The 14,018-nt window shown below is 40.8% G+C and overlaps 1 protein-coding gene across 16 annotated transcripts in view; it reads right to left on the bottom strand.

The window, feature by feature from the left end:
* Phldb2 (pleckstrin homology-like domain, family B, member 2) overlaps nucleotides 1-14,018 on the bottom strand; it is a 218,987-nt gene that overhangs the window by 66,372 nt on the left and 138,597 nt on the right. For all 16 annotated transcript variants that reach the window (XM_039088877.2, XM_039088879.2, XM_039088880.2 and 13 more), the window contains one exon: nucleotides 12,085-13,421. In XM_039088877.2, coding sequence (XP_038944805.1) covers nucleotides 12,085-13,421 — 1,337 coding nt within the window. The remainder of the gene's footprint in view (nucleotides 1-12,084; nucleotides 13,422-14,018) is intronic.

Here is a 14,018-nt window from a genome sequence, read left to right as displayed (position 1 = left end):
ACTCTCTAATATACACTTCACCCTAGACACAAAACCCAGGTTGCTACTCACACTGCCCTCGGCTCTGCCTTAGAACTTGAGGTCAGCTGAGTAACATTATCATGCAAATGCCTGAGCTGTTAGGTCACTTCCTGTCTGTGTTTCTACTCAGAGACAAGAAGCTCTTTCAGTGTTATGTCGCCAAGCAATTCTCCAAACACACATTGTACTCTTACACACGTGTGCCTTGTCTCCTTCAAGCCTATTACCTCTACTATTTTAGCTGTGTCCCTATGATAGAAGGGACTGGTAATTTAAAAAAATGTAAATGTAAAAATATTATGATAATTAAAACACATTTCGTTATTAACACATGTAATAGTAGAGTATAAAATTATAGCTTGTATCAAGTACATATTTATGCTGAGGGAGTATTTATCTGTATTTTCTTCCATATCAAACATGCCTAATGTAATATAGTCTAACTAATTTTAGTAATTTTTACCTAGCAATGTTTCTTTTAGCTGACTTTTCCACCTCACGATTACTTGTATTTTGTTAGTCAGACTCAGGTTCATTTCAGCAAGCAGACCCTGGCAACAAGGACCCTCTATATTTGTCATTTACAGTTGACGGGCAAGCAAGCAAGCAAAAATAAAGTTGAAGCTGAAAGACCTTTAATATTAACATATTATTCCAAAATGATATGAGCAACTGTGTAGCACTGGGGTGGGGAGCGGACGAGTAGCATTCAAAGGGAGGGGGAAATGTGTGTCTTTTTATTAAAGCACTCATTCAAAATAAAGAAAATTCATGACAGAAAAAAACATGTCCTATGACATCTAAGAAACCTGTCGCATGGCTTTACTCTTTGTGTTGGAGGAACCACAACCAGCAACATGAGCTACCAGATGCTACAGATGCTACCAACATGACCATTCTCTGCCTAATTTTCACTTTAGCTTAACCAAATTCTGGATCATGTTGTTTCTTCTGCAAGATTATAATCTACAAAACACCAGATGAAAAAATTACTTTAGAATTTTACATACTATTTTATTCTATTCAATGAAAATCAATTTTGTGAGTGGCACTAAGATCTGTACACTCTACAGCGCTATCCTTGGGTCTGGAGGGATGACACAACAGTTACAGGCAGCTCTTATTAGAGGAACTGGGCAGCTCTCATCACCGCGTGATGGCTCACAACCTTCTGTAACTCCAGATTCAAGGGATCCAGTGTCCTCTTTTTCTGGCCTCTACAGGCACCATACATTCATGTGACACACATACATACATGCATGCACCACTTTCACACACATAAACCAGAAATAATTAAAAAACCCTTTATTTATTCTCTTACAAAAATATAGTAATTCTTCATACATAAAGACAATAGAGAAAAATATCGGGACACTACATATACAAAGAGAAAATAGACTGTCCTCGAGAAAATCATTGTAATGTTGTTAGTTATGATCCATGAAACATGGGAAATTCTCTATTTTAATATGTAAAGACTCCTCACAAAGTCTTAAGCATCTTACGAAGGGAATGCATCTTCATTGGGGAATGTTAGGAATGCGACTACATTTTCCTTTCTTTAAGGACAGTTTGTAAAACTCTAGCCTGCCTGGCATGGTTTAGATGTCATCCGCATCATCTACTATATTCAATAATCAAAAGGAGAAATAAATATAAAAGGAACATGGTGCTTTTAAGCCAACTCAGCATTTTCTACAGATTCTATCTTTCCTCAAAACCCAAATGACAATCCCAGAGAAAGGATATGGTTTTAGCATATTTGAATGAGAACCATCAACTTATCTAAAACAAAAGCATTTCGATAGAACATACCATACTGCACAAAAAGCTCTTCCCCTAGAGTTAAATGGACTTTATCTGAGGCACAGATGAAGCCGTTCTGAACTTCATAAAGCTAATCTTCTTAATTGAGCTCTTGGGAACAGGAAGGAGACGCACTCTTCCCTCTTCTTCTTAACTTCTGCATTTTTTATGTAAGATGAACAGACTCCCAAAGAGAAGACAGAAGGCAGACGATGTGGGCGGGAGTGGGAGGGATGTGGGGGTTAACATAGCCAATAAGACAGTGCCTGATTGCGAGTCTAACAACCTGGGTTCAATATCCAGGTCCCATGGAAGAGGAGAGCCTGTAAGTTGAACTCTACATCCACAGACAGGATGTGGCACAAGAGCAAGTGTGTACACACACACACACACACACACACACACACACACAAATGAGCAAAATAAAAATGTAATTAGAATTCTTAATTAAAGTCATTTTTTTCTGGGAAGATAGAAACGAGGCGGGGATGCAGCTCTGCTGTCACAGTGCTTGCTTTGACTGCAGGGATCCCCGAGCTCGATCCCCCAGGCACTGCCTAAGTTAAACATGGCGATGGACACCCTAAATCTCAGCATGTGTGAACTGGAGGTGCATAACAGTGGGAGTCCAGCCTGGGCCACAGAAAACCCTGTCTATAAAGGAAAAACAGTAGAGATGGGTGTGTTGGTGTGTGCCTTTCATCCGAGCACTTAGAAGGCAGAAGGAGGTAAGTCTCAGTGAGTTTGAGACCAGCATGATATTCATAGAAATTCCAGGCCAGGCAGGGCTACATAGTGAGACCTTGTCTAAAACAAAACAAAACAAAACAAAACAAAACAAAACAAAACAAAACAGCAGCAGTAGCAACAACAAGAAAACACCCATAAGCATGAATCTGGGATTCTCTTTTCCTCATGTACTGTTTTAGAGCATGGAGCAGAGATGGCATAAAAAAAAAAAAAAACAAAACACAAAAGACAAAAACAAAAACAAAAACAAAAAAAACCCATATAGGTTAGAGACTGTACAGTTATATAAAATAGCAACATTACTCAGTAAAGAACCAATCTGAGATTACTATAGAGCATGAGAGAAATGGGTGTAGCTAACAAAGGGCCAATATGGCAGACCCTACTGGCCTGCCTTCACTGTCTGAATGTCCAACTCTCCTATGCTCTTACACAATACTTTGAAAGGAACAATAAACGATACACCAGAGCTCTGAATTCTAAAACTTCTAATTTTAAAAACTGTCATAACTTGCATGTGAACCTACAATTACCTGAGAGTAGACTCTTAAAATATTTTAAATCAGTTCCCTTCTAATGGATCTGGGCGTTCACAGCAAAATGACTGAAATACAGAATTCCTACGTTGGTTAGACTTTTGTTGATTTGTCCTAAGCTGTAGTCCTGAGAGAAAGGAAGCTTAGTTGAGAAAATGTCCCCATCAGACTGGTGTGTGGGCAACACTGGAGAGCAAGACAGTAGTGTTTCTCCATGGCCTCTGCTTCCGTTTTGGCCTTCAGGTCCCTGCTTGAATTCCAGCCCTGACGTCCCTCGATGGTAGGGTATGATGTGGAAGTGTAAGCCAAATAAATCTTTTCCTCCCCAAGTTGCTTTTGGTCACAGTCCAAAACAAGGACAATTCCCAAAAATAAAGTGATGAATGTGTTTCTCTGATGATACTTGTAGGTTTTTTTCCTTCTTGAAATATTAATCTCAAATGTTAAAAACATTGTCTATTACAAAGCTTCCCATGAGTCTTTCTAGAATAGGAAAATAGTAACAAACATTATCACATTAACCCAAAGTTACTGAAACCTACTCTTTTATAGAATAGTTTTTAAAAAATGCAGACCCATTAAAAAGGCTTCCAATTTAGATATACTAAGTAACTTATGAATATGGGGGGGGGTCACACTCACTGCAAAGTCAGCAGGTCCCTCTCAAGTGCTCATGTATTCTTGGTATCAATATAATGTTTTCAATTTTCTTCTAGTTTTTACATCGTCCATGAATTCGTTTCATGAGCTTTGCTTCTTACTGAAAAGCAAGTGTTCATAAATTGACTTATCATTTGGAAAGAGTAGGATTTCTTTCGATGACCTCCAGAATAGCATTCAGAGCTCTTTCTAGTCAGTCGAGGCAGCCTTCTGTACTTCAGCGTGCAGCCTGAGAGTGAAAAGGCTCTGATGGTTCAGAATCCACAGCACTCAACTTCTGAGAAGCGTTTTCTAAATGCATGGCACCATCAAGAGGCAATAGCTTGTACTGCCACTGTAATAAGAACCTAGGGTTTGCTCTCAACTGTAAAGGAGCCTGCTTTAAATGGTCATCCTTACATCCTGTTGTATTACAGATTATATGGTCTTTAGCTCCTCAATGCCCTCACATGTGATCACTAAATTACTGCTGGCTCCTAACCTTCCCTCTGAACTCCTTCCCTGTCCATCTGTCTTCAACAGGAGAGGAAGAAGGCAAAGACATGATGATTCTTTTTCCTTTCAGTTCCCAGAGGGTAACTGGTAGTCTTAACTTGTTAAATGACTGATTCCTTCAATATTTAACAAATGCCTACATATATGCCATCAGTTTATTTGAAAGATGAAGAGAGAAAGCTCTTTGTTATCCAGTGAGCTGAGGTGATCTGATGATGGATAATATTCTATACATTACTCAGTGGGTATAGATTTATTTATTTAGAGACTGAGGAAGGCTGTTTACTTAGAAGCATAGTTTATATGGATATAGACAGAACTGTCAACCTAATTCTATTCTGTCCAATGTCATGTACTTAATTTTACCTACTTTTTAAAAACACTTCCTTAATGCAAGAAAGCCTATTGGCTATTATTTATGTTTTGCATTATATTTCTAAGCTGAGTCTATCAGTCTGTGAAAGTGGATGAAGACAAAGAAGTGGGGGTGGGGAGAATCACTGGCTACTTCAAATGCAGAAGCTGAGAAAAGTTTCTTTGGAAATAATTCAACACTCAGTCTGAACCTTAGGAGCAAATCACTTCCTAACTCAGAATAAAAAGTCAGTCATCTTTAAAATCAACCTGAGCCACGGAGTTTGTTTGTTTCATAGCCCAACTCCTGGCTCACTTCCCAGCAGTACATTTTTAAATACTAAAAGTATATTCAGGATGTAGCAAGCGGAAGGGCCATGTCGGGAAGGAGACTGTTTCAGGAGGACTGGAAGGACAAAGTCATCTTCCATACTTAAGCTGGCTTTTATAAAAAAAAAAAAAAACCCTCTTGGAAGATTTTAAAAAGGCTAATACTACAATTAAGCAAAAATTACTATTCTCTCAGCATTGAATGCTATACCTTCCTATCCAGTCAAGAAATGTTGCCAAATTTAATTTGCCCTATCTGGCACCAAAGTCTTAGATGTTTAAGTTGTTTTGCAGGGTCTGGAGCGACAAGGACGGACACACACACACACACACACACACACACACACACACACACACAGAGGAACAAAAAGAAGTGCACAGCCGTTCTACAGGTGAAGTGTCTTTCTTTGGCCTCCCTGTGCTCACCAGTTTTGGATCCTTACAGAACTTTGTCTTAATGACAAAACTGAATAATACTAACCATGAACTCTCCGATAGTTCAACCATGATCTGCATTCAGAGATTGGAAAACAGGCAAACGAATGACATAAAATAGAAATGTTTCTGATATATGTTGATTTACTCTGTAATTTCACTTTGAACATAATCAGACTTATAACCTCTTCAACATAAACAAAATTTCCAGAACTCGCTGGGACCCGCAGCCTCAGTTCTCATAAGGCTCTGGAAAGCACCAATCCTTAATCAAACAAACAAACAAACAAAAACACCAAAACACACCAACAAGCAACAACGACAAAGAAAATAACTCAGTGGTTTGTTCTGATTGTCAACCTGACTGAAATGAGATTCATCTCGATTAGCAGCAGGTCTTCTGTGTCTCTGTAGGTATTTCTATAGATGTCTGGCATGTAGGACAAATTTCCCTTATGAATATTAGTGGCACCTTCCAAAAGGCTTGGGGCCCCAGTGGGACAAAAAAACTGAAGGAGGAAGAAGTCAGTCCGTGAAGCTCTGCTCTTCCTAAGTGAGAACATCTATGGCTGTTGTCATCACTCACAGATAGCAGATACCAGCTTCTTCAGCCTTTCAACAGGAGCTCACACCAAACAACTTTACAGGAGAGCTTCCAGGCCCTCACCCCGACTCAAACTGGAGATCATCACTAGTCTCCCTTGATCTGAGGCTTCTAGCTCCTTGAATTGAGAAGCTACCAGTTTCTCTGGCTCAGCAGAATGCAGCATGATAGAACGATGTAGCCATGAGTCATGGAAGCCAATATGATAAATCCATTTATGTGTGTGTATAAAATTATATAATACAGCTATACATAGATAGATGATAGAAGGTAGGCAGGCAGACAGACATGTGCGCGCACAAACACAGTCATAAACACACACACACGCACAGTGTAATACTGTTCCTCCAAGAATTCTATTATGGAATACCACAAGATTTCCAAATTAAGGAAAAGTAACTCTTTTCATTTTTCTTCCTATTGAAAGGGAAGTAGAACTCACATTGTCTAGTAACCAAGGGTGCAACCAACAGCTACAGAATGAGGAAAACTTGAATGGATATCAAATGGACAGGAAAAAACCTTTACTCTCTACAAACACACACACACACACACACACACACACACACACACACACACACACACACGCACACACAAAGAAACTCCCCAAAACAAAAAACATGCAACACATGTGGTGCCTCCAGGACTCCAGTTATCAGACTGTGTAGTCAATCTCCAGTAGTGAATAAGACAAACACAGTCCTAGCCACTTATGAATTAAGATTCTTTCATTGTAAAGTGGTTTAAGAGGCACTATAATCATAAAATGCCTTCCAAATATCAAGGAAGTGCTGATTCAGACATGTCACATGACTACTATAAGAATACTGATATGTGGCTTTGAAACAACTAACGTTAGCCTCAAGGAGTCCATGCCTGCAGCAGCATATGTAGCAGAGGATGGCCTTACCTGGCATCCATGGGAGGGAAGGCCCTTGGTCCTATGGAGGCTCGATGCCCCAACATAGGGGAATGCTAGGGTGGTGAGGCAGGAGTGGGTGGGAGGGTGGGGGAGCACCCTCACAGAAGCGGGGGGGGGGGAGGATGGGATAGATGGTTTTTAGAGGGGAAACTGGGAAGGGGGACAACATTTGAAACATAAATAAAATAACCAATAAAGAAAAAAAAAAGAAAAGAAAAGCTGATTTCATGGTGTACTTTATGAGAGCCGGCATTGTATTACAATGTGTTTAGGAACCAAGCGTCAAATGTGGCCCTATGCAGTTCTAAACCACAGCAATCCTGTTTGCCAAGGCTTTGCAAATGACTACCATCAGCCCAAAGGAAAATACTGCATGGCCACAGTGCAATTTGCGGAATCCACTGGTTCTCCACAATAGAATGCAGATGCTTTTGGCAGTGTTGCCAAGTAATGCACTGGAGACAGAGTTAAGTTTAAATTTTTGATCTTCTCTTATTTAAAATACCTGGCCCATAGGGAACGATCACTACATCTAGATTACTGGAAAATACGCAGGTACCAAGTAGATGAAACCGGTTTACTTTCCAGTGATTTCTCTAGCTTGTAGAATAGCCTATTAGTCAGGCAGCATCCTAGCCCTCCTTGGAGCACAGCTTAGAATGAGAAAATTGAAATGCCTCCTAACCAGTCTAAATGTCTCCCTCAAGCTCCACAAACACACTCTCACATACACACATTGTTAGAACAGCGCCGTCCCAAGACCTCACATGCTTGTAAGTGAAGACAGCTTAATCAAAGCCTGATACCTGGTTTCTAAAAGATCGCAGAGTAGGGGAATAGAGGTATACAAAAGGACATTCTTAATGACCAAAAATGAATTGGCAGCTAAGAATAAGAAAGATGAAAGAAAAATATGTGAAAGAAAAATGCTAAAATCAAACCCTCAAATACCACAGCAGTTAGAGGCTACTTAATACAGACTCCAAGTGATTATACTTCACTAATAGGCCCTTGGAGGTTTATAACTGAGGTTTTATCTTTTTAATAATAACTTCAATTATCTTGAGTTTTCAACAAAAACTTAACACATTTTAAAACAGCTAAGTTTAAAAATACTAGATATTATCATTATTATTATTATTATTATTATTATTATTATTATTATTATTGTGACCCCCAAATCCTGATGCATGGTTTCCACAGAAGTGGGTTAAATAATTCTTTAGTATTTACCCACTCTACATTCATAGAAGAGTGTGTTTGATTTCTGAAACCACAATGTCCAAGAAGGCTCCCTCTGGGAGTTAATGGACCCTTATTGCCTCATAGAGCTCAATGCGCCAGCAGGCAGGCCAGGCCATTTTTCCTTGGCTTCCAGAATAAATTAAAAATGTCAGTAAGTTATTGCCTTCACTGCACTTCAGTGCAGTGTTCTGGATTATTGCTTTTGTTTCTGATTTTTAAATAAATTTGATAGGTGATCAGCTAAGTGTGCACACAGCTACTAGCTGTCCCCATTGGTGGTGGCAGTGCCATACTTCTGGTTTTTTACTGTGGTCATTGGTTTCCTGTTGCTAACAATGGAGTCCAGCCTTGGACAACTGAGATATAGCAGAGTGAGTCTTTGTGGTTGTTATTTGTAGTTTGGTTGTATCCAATGAGGAATGTATATTTTTGTGTCAAATAAAAGAACACTGGGCCTTAAAGGAGATGCATTGCTGTGTTTCTTGGTCTTGAGGCCCATAGCTGAAGAAATAGAATTCATGCTAAGTCCTTGAGGAAAAAAAAAGTACTGTGTACAAGGGAAACATTTTTCTGTCTCTCAAGGACAACAGTATATATTAGAGGCCAGGGGCCTTCTCTTCAGATCGGTTTATAGAGATTAAAGAGCATTTAAATAAATACAACATTCCTCAAATTCCAAGATGACAAAGTCAACATCTGACGCTTTAGTCTTCAATCTTAAGCAAGCACCTGGATAGGTGTGCGCGACATGAGTAGCTGTACACAATTGAGTGTATGGGAAGTCAGAGAAGAAGGTGGAGAATCTTCCTCAGTGAGCTTCTGCCTCCTTGACTTCAGATAACATCTCTTCATTGAACTGCAAGCTCACCATTTCAGTCGAGTGGCCAGGGAGTTCTCAAATACTTGTCCTTCTCTCCCAATGTTGGGGGGTTACCTCATGTGAAGATACGTCTAGCTTTTTACACAGGTGTAGTGATTTGAACTTACTTTCTCATGTTTTACAGAACAGGGTCTCTTACACTCGAGCCATTTCTCCAGCCCAAAGTTGAAACACTTTTATGATTTACTCATAAAGTGATTTTTTTAAATATAAAGAATGACAGGCACACTATTGATATAAAACTCAAATTCAGTTGTCTGCACTAGAATGAGACCACTTTTGAAGAATTTCAGCTCATGTTTACAAACAGCAATAATAAGTGTGCTGTATGTAAATGTCTTCAGAGCAGAGATTTAACGCCATATGAAAGTAATTTTCAAGCTTAATGTTAATGGGGATATATCTTTCATATTTAAAAAGACAAAATTTTATCATTTTTGAATGGGCTTTTTTTTCCTCTTTAGTATAAAATAGCATCAATTTAAGCATCCCAGTGGCCATGTCTGTAAAGCTACTGGGACTGGTGGACATTCAGAACTAAAACGTAGTATGAGAACATCTAGTTGTTGGGTATGTATCCTTATAGAGGATTATGGGACCCTGGTATCTTCCTCTTTCTATCACACCATGGCCAGAAGATGGGCAGTTTTGCACCATCACATGTTCCCTGCCATGATGCATTGCTCAGAAACAACGTGGCAACCGAATTCAAAGCTGCAAGCCTGGTGACCTTGCCTCTTTATAAGTTGTCTACATTGGGTATTTCATAAAAGTAATAGAAAGATCATTCAGTGCGATCACTTGTGATAAGATAAGCCTAATTTCATACAATATGATGATCCATTATTAAGGAAAAAAATATTACGAGTAATATTCCTAGCAATATCATCATCAAGGCCTCCCAAGAAGTTGATCCTGCTCATGGTTCATAGCATCACAGCCTTGCAAGCAACAAGGAAAGTCACTCCTGGGACTGTCAAGTTGTACTGGCTGGCTTTATGTGTCAACTTGACACAAGCTGAAGTTATCACAGAGAAAGAAGCCTCAGTTGTGGAAATGCCTCCACGAGACCCAGCTGTAAGGCATTTTCTTAATTAGTGATCAAGGGTGGGAGGGCCCAGCCCATTGTGGGTGGTGCCGTCCCTGGGCTGGTAGTCTTGGGTTCTATAAGAAAGCAAGCTGAGCAAGCCAGGGGAAGCAAGCCAGTAAGTAACATCCCTCCATGGCCTCTGCATCAGCTTCTGCTTCCTGACCTGCTTCAGTTCCAGTCCTGACTTCCTTTGGTGATGAACAGCAATGTGGAAGTGTAAGCTGAATAAACCCTTTCCTCCCAAACTTGCTTCTTGGTCATGATGTTTGTGCAGGAGTAGAAACCCTGACTGAGACACAGGAGTCTTAGAATTGGAGAATTTGGAAGATGGAGAAATCCACCAACCCTTCCATCTGCTAAAGATGAAACTCAAAGCATATGAGGTTCCTGACTGGGTTTCCATCCTTGTGATATAAGACCCATTGTATAGACTAGGGGAGGATCTCTAGAATGAGAGAACCACAGGAAAGGCTCTTCTAGATTTTCTAATAAATTATCAAAGATAATTATCTGACTTCATTAGTAATAGTTGCTTAGCACAGTATAAGGCTGTTTAGTGTCCAGATAGAAAATGTCTGTTTGCTAACTGAATCGCCCTCTGAATTATGTCAATGGATCAAGCCTAGACACAGTGCTTTTTTATAATCACAAACAATGGTAATTTATAACAACAAAGGGAATGCCATGCTGGACTGCTGACCGTATACATAATGAATGTTTAATCACCTAGGGTTATACATACATGTTTTCATCCACTACACTTAGTTAGGAAGGGGATAAACTAACCAAAACTCTGAGTGACGTGTGACTCTTCTGAAATGTCAAACAAATGTTACATAGTGTAGATGGTTTCTGTCCATGTAAGACAAACTTTATTGTATCGTATGCACTCATCAGTTTTTCCATGTGATTGAGAAATCTTATTCCAACATACTCTTTCGGGGCAATTAAAATACCTCTGATAATCTTTATGCTTTTGTAAAACAGCTCTGCCACCCTATAGCTTTTCTCATTAAGGAGGTCATTAATCACTGGTGGAGCAAAACCGTCTCTGACATGCACTCATTCTAAAATAAAAACACACTGAAAGGGAGTGGAAAATTTCCCTTGAACGTTTCCCTTCATGAACAGGGCTGTTGAGAAATTTATTCCTCCATCATTGTCCTTTTACTTCCAATTAGTTTTTCACGTTAAGCAGAAACTCTTTTTCAAACTGGGAAAATAGAGTGAGCTCAGTATGATTGTGTTTGTAGTTTGGTGGTGCGATATGAAGTCAGAAGCATGGCCGATGGGAGTTTGACGTTATGTGAACAGTGTGGGGAAAACCGGGCACCACGGAGACTGAGGAGGCAACGCTTGACTTTCTAGATGACTTGCTATACTGACAAATTCTTGCCTTATTATCTCACCAACTACTTCTGTCTTAAGTATATGCCAGTGAACAAAATGATATAAATAACACCATCATTCCCTCCTGTTCACGAGATAGAAGAAATCCAGCAAGATTCACAACTAGACATTAGCTGTTCCCAGGATTTCTAGTGGTTTTGCAAGCCCTTGGGTGTAATCCCTAAGCACATGAAAGAAAAATGATTTCTAGAACTCTGCAGAGCAACTAAATAAACACAAGGCTCTGGCCCTGGTGAGCTCTGGAAATTCCAAAATGCCCAAAGGTGTCTGAAAAAATTGTAGTCAAGAAAGAGTTACATGGGACAGAGCGCAAGAGGTGGAAGGAACGGCGGCTGGTTCGCGTGGAAATTCCATTCCTCTACATGGAATGCACCCTTGTTGTCTGTCGCCAGCCCTGTGAAGAGTGGAAGAGTGAAGTCAAAAGAGTTAGATTAGGGTTGGGGATTTAGCTCAGTGGTATAGCGCTTGCCTAGGAAGCGCAAGGCCCTGGGCTCGGTCCCCAGCTCCGAAAAAAAGAAAAAAAAAAAAAAAGAAGAGTTAGATTACCAGTCGCTCCATCTCCTGCTCCCGGAGTCTCTCCTCCCTCTGTCGTCGGTGATAATCCATCAGGTCATCGCGTCCTGAGATGGAGCTGATGCTACTTTTCCGTTCTCGGAGGATGGGTTGCGGAGTTTCTGAAGACTGTCTCAGGCTTTCCAGATCAGAGTCATCAAGCTCCATTGATCCACAAGAGAAGTTCCTCCTAGCCACAAGCACTCGGTCAGGCTCTCCAGAAAGGAAGGAGTGACTTGGGCTGGTCCCTGAGTATGAAGCCCTATCAAAGTCATCAGAGGAGGTGGAGGCCAGGAGCATCTTCCGAGCCACTCGAGGGCTGGCAGGGACACTGAGAGCGGAGCTTACGTAAGGATTTCCATCTGACAGACAGGTTTTATAGGGTGAAGCCCCGGAGCTCAGAGAAGAAAAGTTAAGGTAATTGTCATTATCCACTAGGCTGTGAGGTAGATCCTTTTCTCCTAACTGACCTCGTCTGGAATTGCCCAGGGAATTTCTTGGAGGCAGGCTGAGAGGCGACATCTGGTTGTCTGTGGCTTTATACAACCTGGGGAGCGATCGGCTGTAGGCACCCATATTACTCAGACTGCTGCCTGAGTATTTCCTCGTTCTCACACTGACGTTTTCAGAGGCTTGCTCTTTGTGCCTACTTAACCTGGGCTGAAGCGGCAAGTTGTCCTGAAGGTTCATTTTCCTGGCTTGCTTTGGGCTTGAAGGCATGCTCGCTGCCCCAGACCTGCTGATGGGTGCGGAGCCAGTGCCACTCAAGGAATTACCGTTCCACATGGTCAGGAGCGAGCCAGAGGCTTTTCGTCCTTCTGCCCCCCCTAGAAAGTAGACGCTGTCGTGTGATTTATTCCTAGAGCTGTATCTGGAGTAGGGAGGTTTCTCTGAGAGTCTGAAGGACCTCTCACTGTCTCGACCGGTATAATGATCCAAATCTGCTTTCCCAATCGGATAGCCGCTAAGAGAGGCGGTAGAGCTGAGGAAAGATATAGGAGGCTTCATGGAAATATTTTTATCAATTCCATCACAGAACTGTTTGCCTCCCTGGATTTTGGCCAAGGAGGGACTACTCCTGACGCTGGAGCCCAACGGAGAAGGGCTTCTCTTGGTAGACACAGGTTGGGAAAGGGTTAAATATGAACCAGAATAATCCCCGTTGGCTTTAAACTTCAGACTTGATGAATACTTCCTCGGGCTTAGGCTCTCCATCATGTTTTGGGGCTCGTTCTCCAGGGAATGTACCACAAATTCTTCCTCTAAGCTACCATTTTGTAATTCCAGCTGCTTCAGTGTATGGCTAGCTTCTGCCATGGTATCGCTGGACCCTGGAAAGGGAAAAAGGAGAAAGTTTTCACTTAAACACACGTGAAAGTGGACTAGAAGGTGAAAGATAAGGATCTATGATCAGGGATATATTTTTGGTACAAAAGAAAACTAACTCAAGATGCTGACCATGGTATTTGAGGCAAACAAATTCCTAATAAAATAACAGCTCAGGATTAGGCTGGTAATGTAAGAGTGCGAATTTTACCCCTAGAGAAGCACTGTCTCCTTGAATATCTTGTGAGCGCCTAAAGGAACCACTAAATGGCTTTTCCTTTAGATGTTTCCACTAGAATCAACATCAGCTCAGAAACAGTCCTGAAGAAACAGAACTCATGTTTTGACAGAGGAAGAAAGTTTATGTTACACACTGATCCAGAAAGGGACAGCTAACCGTGGTTCTTTTGGAGGGAAGTTCATTTCTTAAGAAGCTCCTGCCCTCATCAGAAAGAGGTAAAAAGACAAGAGACACTGGACCAAAAGGTGTAACCAAGATTGTTACCTCATGGGCAAGGTGGCATATTTAAAAGCCCTAAGTTATTCTATTTTTCAAATTTCTTGGTACCCCAAATGTGTTGTGCTTGTCCTTGGTAGTGAGT

The sequence above is a fragment of the Rattus norvegicus genome, chromosome 11 (genome assembly GCF_036323735.1).
Source record: "Rattus norvegicus strain BN/NHsdMcwi chromosome 11, GRCr8, whole genome shotgun sequence".
NCBI lineage: Eukaryota > Metazoa > Chordata > Mammalia > Rodentia > Muridae > Rattus > Rattus norvegicus.
Note: the sequence above shows the minus strand (reverse complement) of the source record. Positions and strands in the feature narration are given on the sequence as shown.